Source organism: Tenrec ecaudatus, chromosome 8 (genome assembly GCF_050624435.1).
Source record: "Tenrec ecaudatus isolate mTenEca1 chromosome 8, mTenEca1.hap1, whole genome shotgun sequence".
Lineage (NCBI taxonomy): Eukaryota > Metazoa > Chordata > Mammalia > Afrosoricida > Tenrecidae > Tenrec > Tenrec ecaudatus.
The window spans coordinates 29392875-29414279 of NC_134537.1; the positions used below are offsets into that span (position 1 = coordinate 29392875).

The 21405-nt window shown below is 45.2% G+C and overlaps 1 protein-coding gene across 2 annotated transcripts in view; it reads right to left on the reverse strand.

The window, feature by feature from the left end:
• The window catches only part of MASP1 (MBL associated serine protease 1), a 79249-nt gene extending 59331 nt beyond the window's left edge, over positions 1–19918 (reverse strand). Inside the window, exons 1-2 of one of the 2 annotated variants that reach the window (XM_075556191.1) lie at positions 19588–19918; positions 11381–11612 (exon numbers count right to left, since the gene is read on the reverse strand). In XM_075556191.1, the coding sequence (XP_075412306.1) occupies positions 11381–11612; positions 19588–19592 (237 nt within the window). In that variant the 5' untranslated portion in view covers positions 19593–19918. The remainder of the gene's footprint in view (positions 1–11380; positions 11613–19587) is intronic. The other variant, XM_075556190.1, reaches the window with a different exon arrangement.
• Positions 19919–21405: the final 1487 nt, after the last annotated feature.

Sequence of the window (21405 nt, forward strand, 5' to 3'; positions counted from 1 at the left end):
GACGCAAATGAAAACAGCGCGACTAGATGGACATTAGGCTTTTGGGTCTGCTTTATCCCGACATAGTGGGAGGATCTTTCGGCTGCTATCACTAGGGCAGCAGGTGGAACTCATCAGCATCACTCCCAGGACAAAAGATGAGGCTGGCTGTCCTTGTCAAGAGCCACAGTCCCAGAATTCGATGGAACAGTTCCACTCTGGCCTAAGGGTGCCTAGAAGCTGGAATGAACTTGATGGCAGTGGGTTGGTTGGCTCGTTACCTTGCTGTGTTTAATTTCTTTGCCAGTCATTTTACTATTCACTGTGTTATTTATTTAGAAGCTCTGGTGGTTTCGTGAGTTATGCTTTGGGGTACTAGCTGCAAGGTCAACAGAAGCCACTGAGAGAAAGAGACTTTCTACTCCTGTAAAGATTTAGTCTCAGAAACCCACAGGGGCAATTCTACCCTGTCCTGTGGGGTTGCCATGAGTCAGAATTGACTTCACAACAGTTGGGATTATTTTATTTTCAGAATATCATTTATTTATGGATCGTGTTCAGTGTTTGCTCTCTGTTTCCCCCATTGGAAGCATGATGCTGCAGGGAGTTTTGTTTATTTTAATGGCCTCTGTATTCTGAATTCTTGTAAATTGCAGGCACTCGGTGAGCGTGTACTGATTCGGTGAATAAATTAACACCTTTCCCACACTGCTTTTTCTCTCTATGAGCACACAAAGCAAGACATTGGGACCTTCCCTTGACATCAAGTTCTGCTTTTACCATTTACAGGGAAAGCTCACCCAAGAACAGGCTGGAAACACGCATGCATGTAAATACACACCCTTCTCTCAGTCCCCCTAACTGCCACTCTCTTGTTCTCTCGTTCTCTTTCCCAGCGAGGGGAGCTTCTTTCTGTTTCCCCTTCCCGTTGCATTTCCTGCAGAAAATGAGTTTCACACTTTCCCAAAGCTCATTTTCACCTCCCGATTCTTCTGAATCAGCTAGAAGAGGTGTTTGGGACCCTGCCATCTCTGGAGTGGAAGAATCCTGCTGGGAACTACCAGCAGAATTTATGAAAGCATTCGTCCATTTCTCATTTCCTGGTGGGCTCACGCCCTTCTTCCTCCTCCTGGTTCCTGGAGCAAGGCCTGTGTGTCAGTCCCAGAGAATGAGCAGAGCTGCTTTGGAAGCTGGGATCCGAAGTAGTCTGGAGGTCGAGGGCCTGCTCTAAGTAAACACAGAGGCTGCACAGAAACTAGATGCTTGGGGAGTCAGGCCTGGAGGAGAAGGAGGGCTTGGGAAAGATTTATTTCTTACTTACTCTGCAGGCTGCAGAGCAGACCCCTTGCGGTCCAGGGGCGGGAGCAGGGGGAGTAGAAGGTGGACAAGTGCTGACACGTCTAAGGTCCCTGGAGGCTGGTTTCTATCCCTTTCCTTTACCTCCTCGACCATTCTTTTCCCGACCTCACGAGGCTGACCTTCTGGAGGGAATGACCCTGAAGGCGCCACCAACAATAATGGGCACTTCCCATCCTTGGAGGCTCAGGCTCCATTTCCTTATTTAAAAAAAATCATTTTATTGGGGACTCGTACAACTTTTATCACAATCCATCCATTGTGTCAAGCACCTTTGGACATTCGTTGCCCTCATCATTCTCAGAACATTTGCTCTCTACTTGAGCCCTTGGTATCGGCTCCTCCATTTCCTATTGTTTTTGCAAATTATTTACCCTCACAAAGAGGAGATAAAAGGGAAGGGTCTTACCAAAATCTCCACCACACTGGGAACTTCAAAGACCTTCCAGAACCTTCCTGTTCTCCAAAGTGTACTAAATTACTTCAAAAGGCAAAGTGTTGACTTAAGAATGATGGGTGGACAGGAAGCATATCCAGAAGGGCTCATTGGTGCAATAGAACCACAACTGAGTGGTCGGAAGTCCTGAATTTAAGAGCTGGCTTTGTTGTAGTGAATCATATAAGTTCATTTAAGCTCTTTGAAGTTAGTTTTCTCTTCTGTAAATGAAGCATACTAACCCCACATTCCATGAGAACTAAATGAGGTAAAAATTAGAAACTGATATAGAATTCGCATTACTGAAAGGTAAAGACACTGGAGAAGTAACTCAATGGCAATGAGTGGGGGTTAAGTGGTCTACATTTGAACTATCCTCTCAAAGTATTTTTTCATCAAAAAACCTGATTGACGTGAACAAGGTGATATAGTGAGTTAAGGGTAGAGTCGGCTTACCTGTCACCAGCTACTGTGGAGCTCATTCTGACTCCTGGGGACCTCACGGGTGTCCTAGTAGCACCGTGTCCCATAGGGATTTCAATGGTTGATTTTTATGGAAGTAGATAGGTGTTTCTGAGGTGCTATTGGGAGAACATGAATCTCTAACCTTTTGGTTAGCAATTGAGTACATTAGCCATTTGAATCATCATTCAGGGTAGCTGAGAAAAACGGCATTTTTTGAGTGTCTAGTTGATATCAGGAAAGCACTTCATTACTTCTCCGAAGCTCTGGTGGCAGAGTGGCTTAAGTATTGATCTGCTAACCCAAAGGTCAGCAGTTCAAACTCCCTAGGCCCTCTGTGGGGTCAAGATGACCCTGTCTGCTCTCATAGATTTACAGCCCCAGGAACTCTAGGGAGCAGTTGGAACCCATTTGACAGTGATGGGTGGGGTTTACCATCCATATCATCACCACTATACTGTAGTATTTGTCAAGCTATTACATGTGTGTTGGGCCATGTACTTTCCCATTAATATTTGACACGACATTATTATCCTTGGTTCACAACAGGAGGAAAGGACCCTTTGCAAGATTGAACAACTGTTCCAGTTTGAGGTCGGTGCAGAACCTGATTTCAAGTCTCACTGGCCTGTTCCTAATGACTTAGCTCCATGACTGTGATATTAATTCCACTTACGTCTATCGTTTTGTTTAAACTCTTCCATAATGGAGAGGAAGGTATTGAGTCATTGTGAACTGTATCTCACTGCTAATGCAGCCAATACTCAGGGGAGTTGCGAAGCTTGGCCATGGTCTTTCACTAGGATGGTGACATAGGATTTAATGATCATATTTGGCCTCTTTTCACCATTGTCTTCTCTTGTCTCCAAATCCAGACCAGAATTTCCAACTGTACTACAAATTCAATGCACTTTAAGAAATATCTGTGTCTTTTAAAATCGACTCCTCGTCATGTTCCTGATTTGCATTTCTGGGAAAGTAGCCACCACCACTGCGTCATACCCTGGGATTAAAGCCTATAATCCCATCTCCCATAGTCAGCCCGTTTCTGAGAGTCACCTCTGTAGATCTCCATCTGGGCCTCAATAACTCTCTAGATGCCTGCAATTTTCCTTGAAAAAATACTCTGTTCAATATAACTGTATTTAATGTAACAATATTTACCTAAATGGTGTCTGTCATTTTGATAGTTTCTATTTATCTTAGCCTGTGATTAACTGCCACTATATATGATTCCAGGTTATGCTTCGTTAAGCATTTTGATGACTATGTTATCCATTGTCCCAACTCCCATGCCATCATTTCTAACTGGAGGTCATAAACTCAAATACCAAATGATGCTAGGCAGAAAAAAAAAAAGGAAAGAAAGTGAAACAAGCTGTCTGGTATTCTATAGACAGAAAGACTCTTAGCACATTAAATACAGAGGAATACTATTCACTTTAAAAATTATATCTTTAAATAAATACCTTGAGGCAATGATTTGATGGATCTACCAAACTAGGACCATAGTCTCAGTGACACCATGATCAATTGGCATAACACAGTCCACAAAGACAATGTTCTACATCTTAATTTGGTGAATAGCAACTGGGGTCTTAAAATCTCTTGAGTAGCCATCTCAGGTGCAATTACTGGTCTTTCATCATCCACAGGAGAGAAGAGTAACAAAAGATACACAAAAACAATTAGTCCAATCAGCTAATGGGACTACACAAACATTAGTTTCCCAACCCTGAGACCAGAAGAACTAGATGGGGCCTGGTTATCACTACCAGCCAAATAGTGCCTGGTTAAAAGATTAGAAGGTCCTGGACAGAGTAGAAGAGAAATGTGGAACAAAGCTCAAAATCACAAAAGAGACCAGTCTAACTTGTTGGACAGAGACTAGTGTAATCCCCCAAAACTATATTCCTTATTTGTCCTTCAGGTCTAAGACTGAACTCACCCTAAGTTAGAATAATCAACTATTTAAGATGAAAATGGCAGCAGTAACTCAAGCACAAAGCTCAGGGGGTTATAAAAGAAGGAGACATGTAAATAGGAACTACAGGGAGAAAATGAAATAAGGGATGGTACATTTAGGGAATTGCAATGGATGAGTTGAAAAAAGAGTTATGATTTATTGAATGTAAAACTTAGGATCTGCTTCGTAAAGCTTCACTTAATTCACAATACAAAGTTAAAACAATCAAAAGATGCTTTCATTAATTTTTCTGCAGTAGATGTTCTCAGATATTTTCATCTGTGATAGTCAGGTTGTTTTGTGTGCCAACCTGGTGCCTGTAAGAAGATATGGGTGTTTAGCCTGTCAATCAGGTTCCAATTTGATGACCTCCTTTAGAGGTACAACCAAGATAAATGGCTCTCTGGAGGCCAGCACCACCATCGGATCCACAAGACCTGCTGGCCTGTGATATTCATGTGTTCTGTGTAATTGCTTGTGACTGTATGAATCTGAAGAGGGACTTATAGACTAGTGTCAGACTTACGGACTTGAGTTGGACTGGGCTGTTTTCTTGATAAAGTTTCTTTATAAAAATTTCCTTCTTATACATATATGATTTGTTTCTCTAGTCAACCCAGCCTAACACATTATGGTGCCTGAGGATGGGATACTAGAGAAAAATAATTATGAAAATGGCAGTTGAAGTTTGTCTGAATTCTGCCTTCTCGGTTCTTCTTCTTTGGCTAGCCAGAGATCAGATATTATGCCCATGCAGTTTACTGGGTTGTTTTCTGGAAAGAACATGGAAAGGGAAGGTTTTGATACCTAGAAGTTGTCTCTTGTTATTCTGCTCTGAAATGGTGAAAAGGAATGTGATAAATGTACATTTGGAGCTCAGGAGACAAAACCTTCCTTTGAACTTCTCTGAGGCCAAGTCGCTTAGTCAGAATGGCTAGTAGAAGGCCTGGTCCTGGCTTGAGGCAGTCAGAGGCATAAGGCCATATTGCATATGAATTGGATAGTTTAGATAAAAAAGGATTGCATTTGACTGTTTTAAGAATTGTGCTTAGGATCTGACTTTACTAGGATGATATTGATTTCTTCTAACTAGCATTACTAATATAATGTGTGATAGAAATGATTATTGGGAACTATGAATAGTTTGTAAGCCCACTGCCTTCAGCCATTCAATTGGTATAGGACAGGCCTGCAAAGAATACTTAGAAAAGATAAGCCCCACCCAGTAGTGCCTTGGGTGCTCTGGATATTTGCATTTGAAAAGACATGCTGAGAGAGCTGTGGCAGACTGAGGAAGAGGGGCAAAAGGAGCCATTTGGCCTTTTTGAATTTTGAATTGGAGGTTTGTTCCTGAAGCTCAAAAAATCTGGAGCGATGAAGGAACTCTCCTCTCTACAACTGAATGTTAAAGAGAGCCTGTGGGAAGTCTGAAATGCTAGCGAGTTGACCACCTGGATCCACTTGTTGAGCGGAAGTGGGAGAAAAGCAGCATAGAGTCTGGCCACTGACACCCATGGACTTGGTTCACAGGGACAAAAGGGAAAGATGAGAGTGGTTGGCTGGTCTGAATTTTGAGGGGTTGAGTGGGACCTGAGCTTGTAGTATGACCTAGCCCAAGGGGGCTAAGGTTGCTAAGAATTTGTGATGGAGTGCATAGTCGAAAGTCAAGATGGCCAATAGGCATTCTAGTGAGGCTAAACAAGGCAGTTCACATCGAGTTGACCAGAACCCAACTAGGTGAAGATAACATTTTTGAGCCTGTGAATTGGTGCATATTGCTGCTGACTTTATGGAAGGTCTCTCCTGATTTGACTTGCTTATGGATGCAGATTTATAAAGTTCCAACTGGAATGAAGTTTCTTCACATCAAAGAACATGCTTGTCTCAGAGCACTAGATTGATATAAATGGGTAATATAGAAATTGGATACCCCAAATAGGGGGTTTAAAGTTATGAAGTAGCTGGATTATAAACTTTCATAGGTGGGGAAATATATTGATAGTATTATAGGATTAAGGTGTAGGTGTTTACATAACTGCAATTGTTAGGTATAGAATATTCTTGTTTTGTTTACTTACAGAATGTTATGTTAAATGAGGCTGGCACATGTTGCGTTATATGTACTTTGGTTTTATTCAGTTAGGTACAAATATGATTTTACTGTTGTCATTATTTTAAAAATTATATATGACTAGATAGAATTGTATAAAAGTGTCAAGAGACAATGACCGGATTGTGAGAGTTAGTTTTTTGTGCCAACATGGCACCTGTAAGAAGGTATGGGTGGAGTTTAGCCTGTTAATCAGGTTCCAACTTGATGACCTCTTTTGGAGGTGCAACCAAGAAAAACTGCTGTCTGGAGGTTGGACCCTGTTTCGCTCTCCCTTCACCTTCCTTCTGGTGAGTTACTCTGAGACCTCCCAGAGCCCAGGAGATGTGTCCACTGCCATTCAATCCACAAGACTTTGCACCACCGGTCTATGATATTCCTGCATTCTACATCACTGCTTGTGACTGAATCTGAAGAAGGATTTATGGACTAGTATCAGACTTACGGATTTGAGTTGGACTGGGCTGGATGTTTTCCTGATAATGAAGCTTCTTTATATAAATTTCCTTCTTACACATATATGAATGTAACTGAATTCTCTAGTCAACCCAGCCTAACCCATCATCTTTCCCTCTTTTGATAGAGACACTGGGGGAAGGGAAAGGTGTGTTTCCTTTTCTCTGATGTAGAAGAAGCAAAGTACAAGAAGATGCAAGAAAACCATAATAAAAAAATTCCCTCGGGAGTGGGTATGGTGGGGGACATTATCTCCAATGCCCACCTCCACTTGGTGTCAGCTGATGGTTGCTATGCAGGAATATGCTGGAGTGCCAGATTTTGTTGTTTTCTATGGAAATTGAGAAATTTGAATTTTTGGGTGAGTTCAGAAATTTGATAATGTTGACATTAATTTCTTGCTTCCCCCACCCCCACTCCCAGAATGAACCACTATTAAATTTTCCTCTGACATGACTACTCTTAAATCTGTCTACTCTTCATTGACATCATTTCAGACCTATCCAGCCTTCATTCCTCTGTGGTAACAATGCTGTAACCTCCTGCTTGGGGAGCCGCACTCTTTTCTATTCGCCTCACTAGACTTATCTCGGTCATCAGCTCTTTCAGAGATTTTCCTTATCACCCAGAAATCATCACTCCAGAAGGGAACCCTAACTCATACCACCCGAATTACAGAATCCAGCCCTGAGTTACTGATGACGCCCTTGTGTCCTCACACACTATCAAACTGTGGGTTTCCTGAAGGTAACACACGTGATGCTCTCCTTTATTGGCCCAGCGTTTGGGGCACTGTGTAGCTTATGATAGAGCTTCAGTAGGATCCTTGGCTTCATTCCATAGACAACGGGGCGTCATTGAAAAAATATCTGAGGATGATATAATCACAGTGATGCTTTAAGAAGATCTCATTGACTGCATGCAGAGAGGGGGCCACATAGAGAAAGACTGGTGGCTGGTGGTCCAGGTGAGAAAGATAAAATTAGGACAAGATGAACCACAATGAAAAAGATAGAAGAAATGTTGGATGCATCAAGAATAGAAGATTAAGAGTAGTACAAAGGAGTTATCACATATGAGCTCTCAACAAAAGTCAACTGCATACATTCAACAAGGCAAAATAAAAAGCAGAGAGAGAATACTCAGAGCGGCAGTGACTTTTGCCTCCTTTTCCAACGAACACCCTACCTACCCGTGCTGTGTGCTTGAAATTGGGGTTTTTGCATCTACGGTTCTTCCAGTAGTTCTGAATTCTAACTATTTCCTTTAGTAACCGTGGCTCCATGGTTCTTTAAAAAATAACAAGTCAACCACTTCATCTCGTGCTCAACACCCTCTGTCATGGAGTTGATTCCAGCGCATAGTGACCCCATCCCGGGTTTCCAAGGCTGGAAATCTTTTGGGGGATCAGATAGCCTCAATGTAATCCTTTGAATTGGCCAGTAGATCTGAACCACTGACCTTGTGTTTAACAGTCCAATGCTTACCTGACAAGCTACTTGGTGTTCAACCAAAGGAACGGTACCTACTGAAAAATGATATTCTTACTATCTTAAAGGTATTTTAAAGAGTATGTTGGACTATAGTCAACATTTGCCGAACATTGCAACTTAAAAAATGTAAGCATCTACAAAATCATACTCCATTGTAGTTTATTTTAAAGGACTCTGTACCAAGACTCTTGGGGGGTGGAATTCTGATCCTAATATGACCTTAGCCAATAAATTGATTCTCCCTGGGTTTTCAGCATGATCATCATGGAGTTGGACCATGAATTCTAAGGTCTTCCATTTATTAATAGAATACCAGGGATAGAGAAATCTGGTCCAACTCCATGTAATTGGCAAAGGAGAAAACAGAGGGCTTTTTGAAAGGAGTTACTTGTTCAAATGAACTACTAGCAATGAATAAAAACCAGAATCCAGGCTTCCTTACCCCCAGTCTATGTATTTATCATCAGTGTCAGGCTGCCTGCAGCTTTAATAAGCCATGACCCGTACCCGCCAGCTGTGCACTGCAGGAATGCACGCACTGCAGCCACATTCCAAAGAAGCAGATGTGCATGTGCCTTGAAGACCCAGGACTGTGGGAAATCACACTGGAGAGGAATTTTAATCAAATGTGACCATCCAGACTGCAACCTTGGGTCCTGCTCTTCGTCAAGTGGTCGATGTGCAGTGCCGGTACTTCCACCATCAGAACCCTCATGTAAGCAGTTGAGAAGAGTGTTTTGTGCGCTTCCACTGAGCCAGAAAGAGTTCCTATGAGGAGCTGGACTCTATAATTATTCATGCTCTTGGCTGCTAACAGGAAGGTTTGAGTCCACTCAGAGGCAAGTGAGGAGAAAGATGTGGTGCTCTGCTTCTGAGAAATCAGCCACTCAAGTCCACAGCTCTACTCTGACCCCCTCGGGGTTGTCTTGAGTTGGCATCAACTCACAGGCAGCTGCTGTTTTGTTTGTCTGTTAGACTTGTCAGGGAGATTGAGTCACAGAGTAAGAAGACCCTTTATAACAAGGGGTGTGGTTCTATAAAATGAGATGATTATTTTTTAAGTTAGTATTTAAACCAATATTATTTAAAGTTGCTTGGAAACGGGTGGTGAAGGCATGATATCCTCTTCAAAGGGTCTGCTCTCTGAGACCTCCCCAGCAGACGGCAGACACTGCCTGGAGGGCTGATGACCATGGGACTTTGACCACGGACAGTTGCTACATGTCACTGACATTATCCTGAGTAGGCTAATGAAGGTTTGGCTGGGTCATCAGGACTTTTTGGATTGAGAATAGAATTCTGAGATTTTAGAGGAATCAGAAATCATTGCCTCTCTTCCTGTCATGGAATGAATGGGTAGAAAACACAGAATTTTGGGAGGGCAGTTGGCTGACTCATGGCACATGGATACTTTAACCCAGATGGAGAAGGAGGAAGCCAGAGAGTCTGGAGAAGAGTTGTCGATGGCACACTTAGAACCAGCAAATGGCTTTCCAACTGTATGTGGAAAGTTTCTGGGTTGGGGAGTGAGAGGCCTGAGTGACAGTCCTGGACATGAATTTTGGATTTTCTTCTTCATCGGTCCAGCGGAGGAAGTTACTACAGCAGTAATATTCAAACTATAATTTTTCAAAGGTGCTGCAGTACCTACTTTTAGAAAGTCCTCTGTTTTCTCCTCTGCCAACTGCATGGAGTTGAACCAGATGGTCTGAAAAGCCTAACCTACCTCTGGTATTCTATGAATGAATATACGACTTTAGAAATCATGGCCCATTTACGTGATCATCATGCCAAGAGCCCAGATAAAATCAATTTATTGGCTAAGGTTATATTAGGAACAGAGGGAAGCTCAGCTGGACATGTGTTGGCAAGAGCATGGGCTCTGGCTTGTCCTTGTGAGTGCCAGATGCCAGCCTTTGAGGGCATAGCTCCCTGCTGAGGGAGGCCTACATGTGTCTCAGGCTTCAGGTATCTCAGCTGGGAGGTTCCCAGGACAGAATTTGGAAAGAGAGCCAGTTGAGCAAGCAAGAGATATACAGCCTCACTGCCCCTTCCCCCACACCCCAGCATGAACCCTTTTCCCAAAGGAATTGGAACCCTTGTATATGTATTTGGCTGTAAACCACAAGGGCAGCAATTCAAAGCCACCAGCCATTCTGTGGGAGAAAGATGAGGCTTTTTACTCCCAGAAACAATTACAGCCCTAGAAACCCAAAAGGGCAGGTCTCCTCTGTCTTGTAGGGTCTGTAGGATTCATGCTCAACTCTACAGCAGTGAGTTTGTTTGGTGTGCAGAGGGATTCCACAGCTGGGCTGCTAACTGCAACATCCGTGGTTTACAAGCGCTGCTTGCTGCTCTAAGAAAATGGCAGTGTAGGAAAGCTTATGGAGCAGCACCCCCCCGCCCTTGTGCTACAGGCTTAAAAAGTGGGATCTGAGGGCCCCACATCTCCCTGAATGAGAGACAACCTTCAATCCGATCTGTCAGAAATACTCTGACCTTTCTCAGCTCTGCTTTAAAACGAGAACGGCTTCATAGCTGTGCCATTCTTTGGGTGGCTTCTCGATAAAATCCACATATGTGCTTATCTCTCCATAAATTGTTTACATCACTTCTGATCATGACCTTTCACCTCCATCTACGTCCTTTGCTGATAAAATGCAAATTCCTTATCATGACACGCAAGGTCTCTCAGAATCTCACTCCAACCCCCTATCCAAACACACCTCCTCCCGTGTGCTCCAGCTCACCCTACCTTCTCCAAGCACTGGAGCGTTCCCAGTTGGTGAAATAAGGCAGTGCTTTCTAATGCTGTGGATTTGGACATCGTTCTGGCTCTGTGTCTGGTTGATTCTTGCTTACTCTAGGGTCTCTGCCCTTTTCTGTTTGTTGAACTAAGGGTGACCTTTGGCCAGAGGCAGTGGGACTCTAAAAGCTTTTCCCCATGGAAAGTGTGTTCGGCTGAGTCACACCCCATCGCCTTCAGCTTCCATGGTAGTCTTTTCTAATTCTCTCCACTTCCTGCCATCGCCAGCCTTCATTTATCAGTCTGCTACCCTGGGAGCCAGCGTCTAATTCTCCTGTGCTTCCTAACTTCCAGGAGGGGGCCGTGCCCGACTCACCTTCACATGGTCGTATTCACAAAGATAGGACGATTCCAAGTCGAAGTGCGTGAAGTAAAGTTTGATCCGAAATCCCTCGGGCACAGTGATATTCCACGTCACTTCAGAATCGCTGGGATAGGAGTCTGGATAGCCCGGGGACTGGAGGTGACCAAACATGTCATTTAGCTCCACGGTGTGGGCTGACGCTTTCAGCAGTGAGAGGCACAGAGCGTGACAGAGGAAAAGCCACCTGAAAAAGATGAAGGCAGTCTGCTTACATCCACAGGTCCCCAACCTTGAACTAAACCAGCAGCCGGGAGCCCCAGTCCTTGGAACCTTGCTGCCATGGATCTGGGAAATAATCCCCCTCTTCTGCCTATGCAAATGCAGCCTGCAATGCAGGGGAGGGGTGGCTAAGTGATTTTTCAGTTGTCCCCCCCCCACCTAGTTTCACTCTTTTAAAGATCTGATAACCATATTAAACCTTTCCTGAAAGCCCCAAATGTGGGATGCTCCTACCTTTCCTTTTACTGTGGACCATGTGAATTTTATGATCAGGTGAGCGCTACTATCATTTCGCCAGTTTGGCTTCCTTAATCCTCGACTCATTCTTTGAAAAAATTAAGCAGCAAAACCATGGTGAAATCAGAACCAGAGTTCCCGGGGGCTGATTATCTGCTCCCGCAAAGGGTGACCGTCTCAGAAGCCCACAGGGCCTGTTCATCAAGTAGAAACCTCGTCTATGGCCGTGAGTGAGAGGACCCTCGGGTGAATCGCCCGCTGCAAAACCAGCTACTGAGGAGTCTGAGGAGCACAGGTCTGTGCTGACACCCATGGGGTCTCCTTCAGTCAGAAGCACCTCGCTGACTCTTGGTTGTTAATATGGGGATGGGATGTAATAGAATCTGGGGTTTTCAGTGATAGAATCTGGGGCACCTAACCGAGATTTATTCGGTTGAATCAAGTATTTCACCACAAAATTGGTCAAGACACATAAAATCTTGAATAAAGAAAGCATGAGCAAAACAAGTTTGTTCCTCTTCCCCTCTTGGAAAGAGTTCTAAGAACAGGGCCAAAGGCTTGTAGCTCATTTCCAGAGATCACGGACAGGAAAAAGGGTTGCACAAGGTCCAAGGACAACCCAATAAAAGTTACAGAACGTGCCAACTGTGGCTGACGCAGAAAGAGCTAGAGGTAACTGAGGCTGGTCCAAACTGCACTGGTTGGTGTGTTCACCAGACATCGAACACCCCATCCTCCTGCAAGTGCCAGGGTCCCTGAGCTTAAAGACCCTGCCCTCTTCCCGAATAGGACCTTGTCCTCATTTCATATTGCGTTTAGTAGGCTGATCATCTTGTTATTTACATATGCCTGAAAATTTATCACATTTCCCCTCTTACGTGACACTCAGTAGTTACCGACTCCTATTTATTCTAGGTATTTCAATTTGGAAACTCATGTCTTCTTCTGTAGCAAGTCCTCAGTACTCAGTTTAAACTGGTTTATCTTGTCTATTGCTCAGGCATCCTAACTGGTCTTCCTGCTTCTATCCCTCACTTTATAACACTTAGCAATCTTCCACAGAAGTTGATCTCCTAAAACACGGATGCGACAATTCCACTCCACCGCTCCTGCAGGGAAAAGCATCTACCTGCTCCCGGCATGGTTTTTGAGGCCATCTTTGACCTGGCACACTGCTCTGAGGTTCCGCCTCATCTCGATGCCAGTCAGGCTGGCCTCCCACCACCCTGGGAGCTGCTGTGCCTTTCCATGCCTGTGCCCCAATGCACATGATGTGCTCCTTCCTCACCACCATCTACTTCAAAAGCTTCCCAGCCTAGGATGTCCGATGCCATCACTCCTTGTCTCAGTCAGAGGGAGTATCACACTGCACCGCTCTATTCACACCCCTTACAGTTAGGAGGACTTTCCCCACCTACTGGCTTTGGAATCTTCAGTAACGAGTGTCTCCAAGCCTCAGTGTCCTCATCTGTAAGATGGAGATTATGATCCCTAAAGCGCGGGGTTCATGCATGTACTAGAGAGGTATAAGTAAGGGACCAAACTAACCACTTGCTGTGGAGCTGATTCTGACTCACAGCAAGCTCATGTGTTAGAGGGACTGTGCCTCAGTGGGTAATTCAAGTCCATAGAAGCCGATCACCAGGCCTTTCTTCTGAAGCTTGCCAACCTTTAGATGAGGAGTGAGCATAAACCATATGCACTGCTCAGGGATGCCATGTGTGTATTTGTGTCTGCATGCATGTACTCATATGTGTGTGGATAAATTATAAACAATTGATTTTTTAAGTACTCAGAAAGACAATACAGATAGAGGTTATTAATTCATATATAAAGTGAATTGTGTTGTTGTGGGTGCCACTGAGGTAGTTTTGATCTGTACTGACATCACGTGACAGAGTAGAGCTGCTTCATGTTTTTTCTTTGTTAAAAAGCCTTTTATTATGAACTGACTGAAGGCCTACGGGATTGGGTTGCTTACTTTTACTGTTATATGATGCATTAAATGAAATGATTTTCTCTCTGACTAACTGAAGTTTGGAATTGATAAAAACTCAAGCGGTTCAAAAGGACAGAAGTATATGTGGAAATGCAATAAAATGTTTTCTCTCTACCGTCGTCTAGCCAAGGAGTTCCCATCTCTAAGATGGTGAACTTCAAACTTAATCTTACAGATCTATTTCTGATCAATCAGACACCTCTTGTATGTTTCACCTGTTATTTCTGTTAGAAAATTGGTGATATCCTCTCTTCATTGTGATGCTCCTTGCTGTTCTTGATACATGACATTATCTATCTTGTATATCTTTCCACATCAACACACGAAAAGTGTCTCCTTCTGCTGAGTTCCATCATATACATCTACCCCTGTTCAGTGAGTCACATCCTGCCTTGATGTTTGATTGAGGCTGTTTCCAATCTTTCGTTTCCCCAGGAAATTGGAATGGGTCACCTTATCCCTACATCATTTTGCCACCACTCCTTTGTCAGTGTGTCATGCTGTGGTCCCTTGCATGTTGTGGTGATGCTAGAAGATACGCCACCAGCATTTCATGTGCCAGCAAGGCCACCCATGATGAACAGGTTTCAGTGGGGCTTCCAGACTAGAATAGACTGGGAAGAAAGACTAGGTTGTCCACTTCTGAAATGTTAGCCACGGAACACCGTATGAATGGCAGCAGAACATTGTCAGGTAGAGTGCCGAAGATGAGCCCCTAGGGTTGGAAACAACCGGGGAAGAGTCACTTCCTCAAAGTAGAGTGGATCTTCATGATGTGGTTGGAGTAAAGCTTGGGGACTTTCATGTGCTGATGGAGGATGACTCACGACTGAGAAGAAATACACATTGCACGGGGTAAACCTGCTGCACAAGATCTTTCCAAAGAGTTAAAAAGCAAGGATGTCATTTTGAGGACTAAGGGCCACCTGACTCATGGTATTTCCAATCGCCCACCAGGCATATGAAAACTGACCAAGCAATAAGAAGTACCGGAGAAGGGTGGATGCATTAGAAAAATGGTGTTGGTTTAAAATATGAATGTAGCTTGGACTGCCAGAAGGACAAACCAACCTGTCCTGAAAGAAGTACGACCGTATAGCTTTATGGTTTTGAACTGAAATAATACCGTACATTCACCGACCACCTAGTACTTGTTTTGTGCCAGCCACTAAATAGGTCTTAGAGACACAACAATGAGCAAAGTAGACACAAATTCTGCCCTGTCAGCAACTTGCTGGGAACTCCCTCAGTGGGGCAAATGGCTCAGCATCGAACCACTATCCTGAAAGCTGGAGGTTCAAATCCACCCCAGGGTTCCCCATATGAAAGGCCTCGTGCTCTGCAACCCACACTCTCAGCCTTGAGAGCCCAGTGGTGTGCAGTTCCGTTGTCTACAGACGGGGGCACCAGGAGTCGGCTCCACAACAGCATGGTTACCCAACTTGCTGAGGCACGAGTGGCACACATTCTAAAACGAAAGCTCTTCCCACTCCCTTGGGGGAGGGGGGTGGGTTCTTTTTTTGTTTTAAGATTTTATTTTATCCTTGCGGCTGTTGAGAAAACACACATCAGAACATACACCAACTCAACAGCTTCCACATGTTCAGGTCAATGGCAGTGGTTACATCCTGCCAGTCACCCCACCATCCTCGCCTTCCGAGTTGGGGTTGCTCCTCCCCCACTATCATAAACTTAGTGCCATCTACACCTGCCACCTAATCCACCCATGTGCGCTCTGTTGTAAGTTTGACCCACCTTGAATAGACAGATCTGAAAAATCTCACAAGCCTTCAGGCAGACATTTTTCACTGGTGAAGTTAAACTACTGTTTGGCTTTAAGAATATTTCCAGGGGCACATTTTGGAGTAAGGTTTAGTGACCACCTGAAGGCAATCGTTTCTAGGGTTCATCCAGCCTCCATCGCTCCAGAAAATCTGGGTTCCATGGGAATTTTTAACTCGGTTCTGCATTTTCTCCCACCAGATTTTCTTGGCTGAATCTTGATGGAAGCAGATTTTCCGGTCTTGCTGCCATGGAGTCACTGGGGTAGATTTGAACCATCAACCCTCTGTTTGGCAGATAAATGCTTTACCATTATGAGTTTTTAAAAATTTTACTTTTGAGTTTGTAAAAGATTCAAATTTATCTAGAAGAATTATGGGGTTTTTTTTACAATAAAAGAAGATAGTATTTAAATTTTTTTCTAAGCCCTATCTAGCAGCAACAAATTCGATGCTATTAAGCAGGCATTTTATACCCATCGTCAGGGACAACATGTCTTTTGAACGTTAGTCCACGCAGGGAGAGCCTCAGAAGGAGTGAGAAGGGAAGTATCACATGGTGAAAGTTATCTAGGGGGAAAGCTGTGTTTAGACATTCTAACTTGCCAGCCCACTTCCACATAAGGAAAAGGGCCCATGTTAACAGGATGGTGAGCTGGGGCTGAATTCAGCTTGGGAGTGGAGAAGCCCTGGTCCTGGGTCAGAAGAAGTCGATCCGGGTCCAGTGTTTTCCTGCATTTATCTGATCCACCTTGGGAAAATCACCCACGGTCCCAGTTTCCTTATCCGTGAAGTGGTGATAACAGTGGCGTCGCCCAGGGCTGCTGTCTATCAGTGTCAAGGAAACGCCTTTGTGAACCGTCCAGTCCAAGGCAAACATTACTGAGGATGACTCCATCACGCCGCTTCCCGAAAGGCTGGGGGGTTAGGAATGAGCTTTGCTGTCCAAACTGAACTGCCCTGCTCTGGAGGCACTCAGATTATGCAAGGCTGAAAGGTCAGCTTTCTCCATGCCTGCTTTTTGCAGACCCCCGTGGAGGCACTAACCTTCTGAGGCTGGTTCTGTTAAAGACTGCTCACTGACAGCATGGGCTTTGGCCCAGCAGGGCCTTTTGTGGCAGATGACTGGTCAGCGTGGGAAGAAAACCTGCACAGCTTTCTGTTCTATTGCGCTTGCCTCTCCAAGCGGGTGGAAACATTTGAAACAACTAGCTCCGTGTGTGTTATGGGCTTGGGCATATGCTTGCCGGCTTCCATTCTTTAAGCGGCACATGGAAGGATGTAAATAGCAGCTGTCATTCTGCATCACACTCACGCAATGGTTTTGACTTCTGATCCCCCAGACTCTGGCTGTCCAATTTCTGACACCTGCTATCTACAGCTCTACCCCACCCCTAGCTAATCAAAGAATGTAGCTACATAAAGATGGGATTTCATGCGCTCGTCCAAATAGGAGTGGGCTACTTGGACCCATGAAAATGCCTAAATATAGCGATGGTTGTGGAACGAGCAGTACTCCCCACACTCTCGTCACTTTCCTTATTCCAATCGAAACAACGCCATGACTCAAAGTTCTGAGTATTAGAGTTAAGGGACTGCGGAGAGCTCTAAGACAGCACCCTTTCTTGGCAGACGATAAAATGATACCCCACCCGATGACTTGTTATGCTCAATACCATATGGTAAATTAGTTTCAACAGAAGACAGGAATAACAAAAGCTCACCGAGGAAGCTGGGCTCATGCCTCTATAATACCCAGGCATCTGGCCAAAGCAATTAATTCTGTGAAAAATAATTCATCAAGCCCCTGGTTTTCTGTGGAGATTTAAAAACATGCTTATAATGCCCACACCCCTCCCCCCGAGAGCCTGCTTTAATTCGTTTGGGGTAAGGCCAGCTCACTGGTAGTTGTTAAAGCACCACAAGTGATTTTATTTTATTTTATTTTTACCTCACGCTACCAAGCTAAGAGATTTTAATATGGCCAGGCTTGCATGCCACTGGATAGAATGGTGTAGAATGATATACTTGGTTGACAAGCGGGTGGAATAGAGTAGGGAAAAGCCCTGGACTTGCAGTCCTCAGGCCCTTGGCCTCTGCTCTACCCTCAATGTTGTGTTGGCCAATTTGCATAGGTGCTTATCTGTAAATCCTTATTTCATCTGTAATATGATCTCCAGGTGAAAATGTGTCCATGTAAAAGAGCTTTACACATGCCAAGGTACTCTATCTATGGAAGACAAGTTCACTTAGAGACTTTTCCAGGAGAGCACTTTATCAATATTGTTTTCTCTTTCAAGTGAGTTCTTTTTCAATTGAACAACTGAGTTCAGTTCAACCAATATGTACCAAGCGCCTAAGAGGAAATGGAGCCCTGGTGGTGCAGTGGTTAGACATTGGGCTGCTAACCTGAAGGTTAGCTGTTGGAAACCACCAGTAGCTCCAAGGGAGAACAAAAGCGAGGCTTTCTTCTCTCATAAACAGTTACAGTCTTGAGAACCCACAGGGGCAGCTCTACTCTCCCATACAGGTGGCTCTGGGTCAGCTTTGATGGGTCAAGGTACAAACTAAAGTGGGGGCAGGGGAATGCTCTCAGTTTAGGCTGAGCATATGCAAAGACCCATGGCTGTTATTCCGCCCTGTGGGTTGATATGGCTGAGCCAAAGGGGTAGGGAGGGATCTGGATGGAGACAGGAAGGCGCAGGTCAGTCAGATTATCATTGCATGTCAAGGGCTCGAAACCCCACGTCCCTTACAGGGAAGGGTAATGACTCTGGGTAGCCGGTGGAAAATGACAATGGATTTAGCAAGAGTAGGATGATGGAGATAACTTTTAAGACGTTATTGTCTTTGTGCCCTGTAAGTCATCTGAGTTCAAAGAGGCTGCACCCCCTCATCTCCTCCAGACCCAGCAAAAGTGCTAGCTGACTTTGCAGGACAGAAACCAACAGCAATGCTTTCCCAAGTGGACAGGAAATGAATGGGAAAGAGGTGTTTTGGGGACTTCACACAGAGGGAGAGTGGTGGTTTCGGAGTTTGTCTGTTTGTGTTTTGTTTGTTTGTATTGCATTTTAAATAACAGGGACATTTAAAAGTCACAAGAATAATGAGAGTGGCTGGACTTTGAGGCTCCGAGGAACATTGCAAAGGACTGCCTGGGAGGAAGGATAAGGTAACTCTCAATGTAGGCTCTGGAGAAAGGCTGGAGAGCTTAAAACCCATTAGAATGCTAAATCCGCAGTGTCGGAATGCCCTGAGGCGCGTCTTTTTATTTGATTTCCCCCACGTCTGTGGTAGCCCTTTAAGAGCCTCTTGGTACCGCTCCTACCCTGATTCATCCCACCAGCTACCTCTGGTTTCAGGGGGATATGCAGAAATTTCCAAGGAACTGTAAAATGGGGACAGGTTTTAGTTTTTTTCTAAATTGAGGTTTCAACTGGCAAACTTCGGAAGGGCTAAGAAACCACAGAGCTAAGTGGTGGGAAGCTGGTTTCTTTTCCGGTCCGCAGAAATAAACACACAAACACATCTCTCGCTCACAGCGTGTGGGGAGCGATCAACCGCTGCCCTTTGCAGGGAAGAAACGTGGAAGTCAGCTCTGTAGGCAACAGGAGGGGCCACCCCACCCCACCCGACCCGCCAGCAGGCAGCGCCCTGTGCTGGCACAGCGAAATCTGAACCTCAGCTGCCCGGGGCAGGATTTGCATAGTCGCCCAGTCAAGTTGCAGGAGTCCCAGACAAGGCACCTTGTGCCAATCTCCTTTCGCAGAGCCCCAAGGGTTGATGAGAAACCCCCCCACCCCCACCACCACCCACAGGACACAGAGGTGAGTCTGCTCAGGGGTCAAGGTCAGACCCTCTAGGGCTACTTGACACCTGGTCTCTGAAAGAGCACCCCAGCCTTGCCCCACCCTGTCACTCACCTCATTTTCTGCCTGAGTGGTTCCTGGTTGCCTGGCCTCGGTCCTCCTCAGTGTGGCTTGTAGGCGAGCTGGTCCCCGGTGTGCTGTCAGCGATGCCTTATCTTTGTTCTGAGGTCCCTGTGTGTCTCTGGAATTGGCTGGCATTCTCCATTCAGGTCACGCCTTCCCTTGCCTGTAACAGATCCCCTCTCCCCCTCTCTCCCTCTGTCTTTTCCTCTCTCCCCTCTCTCCGCTGACTGGCTCTTCCACACTCAAGGGGAACCTGACAGAACAGAATCTGTCTTCTCCCTTAAATGATTTGCTCCTCCAGTTGCTGCCTTTATCCTGTGTGGCTGGCTCCCAGCCTTGAGAGAAAAGAACGGATAGGCTCAAACTGGTGTGTGTGTGTGTGTGTGTGTGTGTGTGTGTGTGTGTGTGTGTGTGTGTGTGTAGGGGGACAGTGTCTAATTTCTCTGTAGTCTCCTTTGCCAGATGGCTATAATTTGCTGCTCTTCTTCAAGACACAGGAAAGGAACACCAATTAAACAGAAAACAAGCAAGAAGGTCATGTTCACATCTACACAGGGAGGAGAACAACGCAAACAAATCCCAAAGCCTCTCTCTGGGTGTTAGCGAACAACTGCAGGGTTTCCGCGAACAGAGGCGCAGGCTCGGCACGTGAAGACACAGCCTGCCCCGTCCCTCCCTGGCTCTTGCCGCTGCCCAGCCGCTCTCCCAGCGGGCACACCAGCTCCTCCGGCTGCCGCTGTCTCCACTCCACTCCAGCCCCGAGAGGTCTTTGATCACAAGAAAGCCTGATAACCTGGAGGGGACTGAAAGTCCTAAGCCTGCCTACACCTGGCCTCTAAGCTGAGCTGAAGCAAAAGAAAAGGAGCTACCCCTTCCTTGCCACCTGAAAATAACAACCAGCGCTGAGCAGGGAGAAGCCCCGTGCGTGCGAGGGCACGAGGACCGTCTGGAGCCTCTGCAAATGCGGAGGGTCTTCTTGGGGTCTTCACGTTACAAATGGCGTGAGTTTCTTGTCTAAATACCTCGTTACTCATCATGAGTCCCCTGCCAAAATTACCTTCATTGCTGTTCGTAAACGTTACCAATTTGCCAAAGAGCCCAGGGATGATGGGCTCTCCTGCTATCGTCACTAACTAACATTTATCTCGCTCTCGGTGTCAGACCGCGTTCAAAGCACTTTGCCAGCACCACTCCGGGTTAGCTTTACACTTTGTACAGGTGTTTAGTTACGTATCCCTATCTCACAGGTGGGGAAACTACCCAGAGAGGGTACATAGCTAGAAAATGGTGAAGTGAGGATTTGAACCAATGAAGAATCAGAGTTCTCACCGCTCACTATATTATGCTGCCCCTCCCATAGCATTTTAAACACACACACACACACACACACACACACACACACACACACACACACACACTCAACTTTCATGGAGAAATTCATTTGGAGGCATACTAGAAAGTCAGAGCTCGATTGTAATCTCTCCTTTCTTCCAAATCCTGCTGTGCACTTTGGACATAATACTGAACATCTCTGATCTTGTTTCCTCATCTGGATAAGGTGGCTTGCTATGGGTTTTGCTTGAGATTATAGTTATAGAAGTGCCTTTTCAGCTGTCCAGTGGGGAAATGAGGGAGGCCTTCAACTCCTCTACCCAAGAAGACACACGCAGGCACCCTCCACCCTCATACAACTCCCTTTTGGCTCATGGTTGGGGGAAGAGTGGTTTTAATCTCCCTGGACTCTTCTTCACTCTGGTTTCTCTATTTTAACACTTTCAGAAGCCGGCTTTGCCAAGCCTGGCGCTGTGT